At 28.9% G+C, this 3597-nt stretch overlaps 1 protein-coding gene across 1 annotated transcript in view; it reads right to left on the reverse strand.

Moving 5' to 3' along the window:
- Positions 1 to 1796, reverse strand: part of LOC108753954 — a 3467-nt gene extending 1671 nt beyond the window's left edge. The window contains exon 1 of the mRNA XM_018495950.1: positions 1792 to 1796. Within this exon, the coding sequence (XP_018351452.1) occupies positions 1792 to 1796 (5 nt within the window). The remainder of the gene's footprint in view (positions 1 to 1791) is intronic.
- Between the last annotated feature and the right edge of the window lie 1801 nt (positions 1797 to 3597).

Below are 3597 nucleotides of genomic sequence, written 5' to 3' on the forward strand. Positions count from 1 at the left end.
CAACAAGTTATATAGTAAATTAATAATTACGTTATTAATACATTTTGATATAAAATATAAATGTGACAATAAAGCTTCTTTTCTGTAAGTATAATCTTTTTGCTTTCGTTTTTCTGAGTACGTAAATTGTATAATTCTCGTCGTCAATGTTCACTCGAAGAATTTAATTTCAAAACTGCAAATATAATTGCTAATTCGTGGGCATAGATCTCCCTTCTTTATGGCTATGTGGATTCTCACGTAATCCCATCGCGTGGTCTCGCAGGCTCTCTTCACCACATGCTACTGGTGGGTGAGATTCCGAAAGATCACGTGATGAGGTCACGTGAGATTCCACGTCAGAAAGAGGAAAGATCCATGTCCCACCAGTCTACGTTTTTTATCTTGTAATGACATAAAATGAAAAAGATACTTTGTTTGGCATGATGTAACCATGACATCTTTTAATCGGGAATTGTCATGTTTTTATAAAGTAATAATATGTAAATTATGTAACTAGTGCGACATACGACTCGCAAATAATAAGTGCACACATTAAGCAGCAAACGACATTGTCATGTCAATCGCTTTCAAAAATGCTTTTATAACGATTACCTTGCTACCTTTGCTAATGACTGTCTATTTTCACAAGTCTATGTTCACATTTCATATATAAGATATTTTATTATACCACAATAAAAAATGGTACATACATATATTAATTGCTATAAAATGGGAAGTACCACTTGAAACAATTAAAAGTTTTAATAACGAAAAAAAATCATACAATTTCATTAATAGTTACATTAGTTATGTTAATAATATAATAGCAATCATTGTAGAACGATATTATTCAGAATCAATTTAAGAAGGGATTGTAGCTCCCTTAGCTCTCCCTTTCCTCCTTAATGCAGACCTGACAATATATGAGGGCTGTGTTTCAAATTTATTGCCAGCACTGAAAATGCTACAGTTTACGTTACATGCATTATAGATTTTTAGTACTGGCAGTCAATTTTGGAACATAGCCCATATAATATGTTAATAATAGATATTTTAAAATATTACTGAACAAATATTAACAAATAATATTATTTTAAAGAACCTTTTGTATTGCATCACTTTATACTAATTTCATTAATTTCTTCTATGTATTTTCATACAAGAGATGTTTAAAAAATGATATTGCATGAGATATTTAAAACATTTTTTCATAGAAGTAAATTTATTACGATTTATGCACACCATACATATAGATAAGAAAATTATTTTAAATATTTATTCGTAGCTTAATATTGTTGCGAACATGCCGAACATACACATAGAAAAAATTTCCGTTTTAAAACATTTATATATGAGTAATTTTAAAAGCCATTTTTATTTTTTTATTAATATATTTTTTATTATACAACAAAATTATTTATTATATAGCATTTATTGATTACAGATTTCCATCGCAAGAATGTGTGGTGATCAGAAATTGTATCAAAATTAACATGTATGTTGTGATACTACCCACCATCTGAAAAATAATAATTTAAAGTATAAATAGTTCATCTTTTAATAGTTATAACAACAAATTGATCACTTACTGCTGCGACAAGCGTCGCGTCCACAGTGAGTCCTTTTGTCGAAAATGTATTTTTGCAATGCAGTATTTGCAAAGAAAAGAGTTGCAACTGCAACGTAAATCAAACAAAAAGAATTAAATACGAGAACGAAAAAAATGGTATCATAGTAAACATAATTTTAGTAGATTTAATAGTTAAAAAATCGCATGTTGATAAACACTATACATTAAAAAAAAATTACCTCATTTCTTATTTGCTTATCTCTTATGCTATTATGTATGTCGTAAATGATAGTACTGATCTTTTGGATTTCATTCTTGCCAGTCTCACAAGCCCAGACAATAAATATTACTTTTATAATATAATGCGTCATGGATGTCAAAAACGCATCAAGAAGGTGCCTGTCAAAAGTAATGAGTACTTCACCTTGCCAGCGCACTAAATAAAAATACAATTCAACGGTAATTTCAACGAAGGACAAGATTATAATAGCAAGAAATTGCAGGCAGAAGATTATGTTTAGCATTTGTACTGTTTTGGTTAATATCAAATATTGTTTCATCAGAGGTTTGAGTTCTGCCAAGAAAAATTGATTTTTCGACATTTGGCAAATTAAATTGGAAATAGGTAAGTTTTTATCGTTTATCATAAATGTATGCATGCGAATTAAATTGTCGTTGATTTGTTTGAAGCAGGCCTTTAATACGCAAATACAATTTACATGCAACATATTCATCTGAAACTCCAACAGAACCAAATATATTACAGTTGCCATGAATAAGGCAGTCCAATAATTCTTTTCAAATGGTTGCACTTTAATGAAATACATATATTCTTGCATAATGACACCGAAGATGTCCTTGATATGGATCCATCTTGATAATTCCTCATATGATTCCGTAGATAGTTTTGAAGAGATGTTTAAAATAGTCTGTAGCAAGTGCATTAGTGGTTTGCTCAAAATGTATGTGACAATCATCATAAAACCGCTGAGCGTAAAGAAACAGAAATATTCAAGAGTCCTAGTTAACGTCTCCAAAGGAAATCATTTTAGAAATTATAACCCTGTGAATGAGTAGCAAATAAAAAGTGCAGTAAATGCAGATAATCACGGTTGACATGATGTAGCATGGTTTTGAAATTTTGAAGGTCGACGCATTAATCTTATATGGAAATATTCCGAGAATTTTACTTATGATAAAGTTGGGATATATCAAGGATTGAAAATCCGTAGCACGAAACAGTTGCCATTTTTTCCTCATTTTGCCTTTGGCGCGTGTTTGGATTTTCCAATTGAACATAATTAGTAAATATTTTTGGAAGAGGAATAATTTATATTGTAATCCTAAGTGTTATTAATTAATACACTGAATGAATACACACTGAACTATTAGAATTAATATTGTTACAATAGCTTTCTGATTGAAATGTAATATTTAAGTTCTTTTCTTTATATTGTAATAAATGCATTAACTGTGATATGGACTCTTTATTTTGTATACACTTGATGAATTTCAATTTAAACTGCCAGCAAATACTTTAATAGAGAAACAAAGTTGAAGAAGCCGTTTGTTAGTAACAAAGTAACCATGGCGTTCTTCGATCGAAACTTTTCACGCTTGAAATAATTATATAAAACAATTACGTGAAATTATTATAATACATGACTCATAAATTTTATTGGATAAAACAGAATAATACATCTTGAATGATAATATAGCCTATTATAAAATAAAAAAAAACAATTCTTTCAAATAATTAGTTTATGTCACGCGGTAGGTATATATTGTGCAGACTCACAGACAAATCACATGTCACGACAAGTAACGAATTTTGTAAAAACGAAAAAAAAATGTAAAAATATGAAATTTTTGACGAAAAGATATTAAACTTATTGCAGCAAATGAAAATGGCCGAAACGATTAAAACATAATTTTGATTTCACATAAACAGTATATTTTTGAGTTATTAACACTTTCTACTTGGATTCTTGTCCATTAATTATTTTATTTTAACTGTTAAATGTGTATATATATATATATATATA

This window comes from Trachymyrmex septentrionalis, unplaced genomic scaffold, assembly GCF_001594115.1.
Source record: "Trachymyrmex septentrionalis isolate Tsep2-gDNA-1 unplaced genomic scaffold, Tsep1.0 scaffold74, whole genome shotgun sequence".
In the NCBI taxonomy this organism is placed as follows: Eukaryota; Metazoa; Arthropoda; class Insecta; order Hymenoptera; family Formicidae; genus Trachymyrmex; species Trachymyrmex septentrionalis.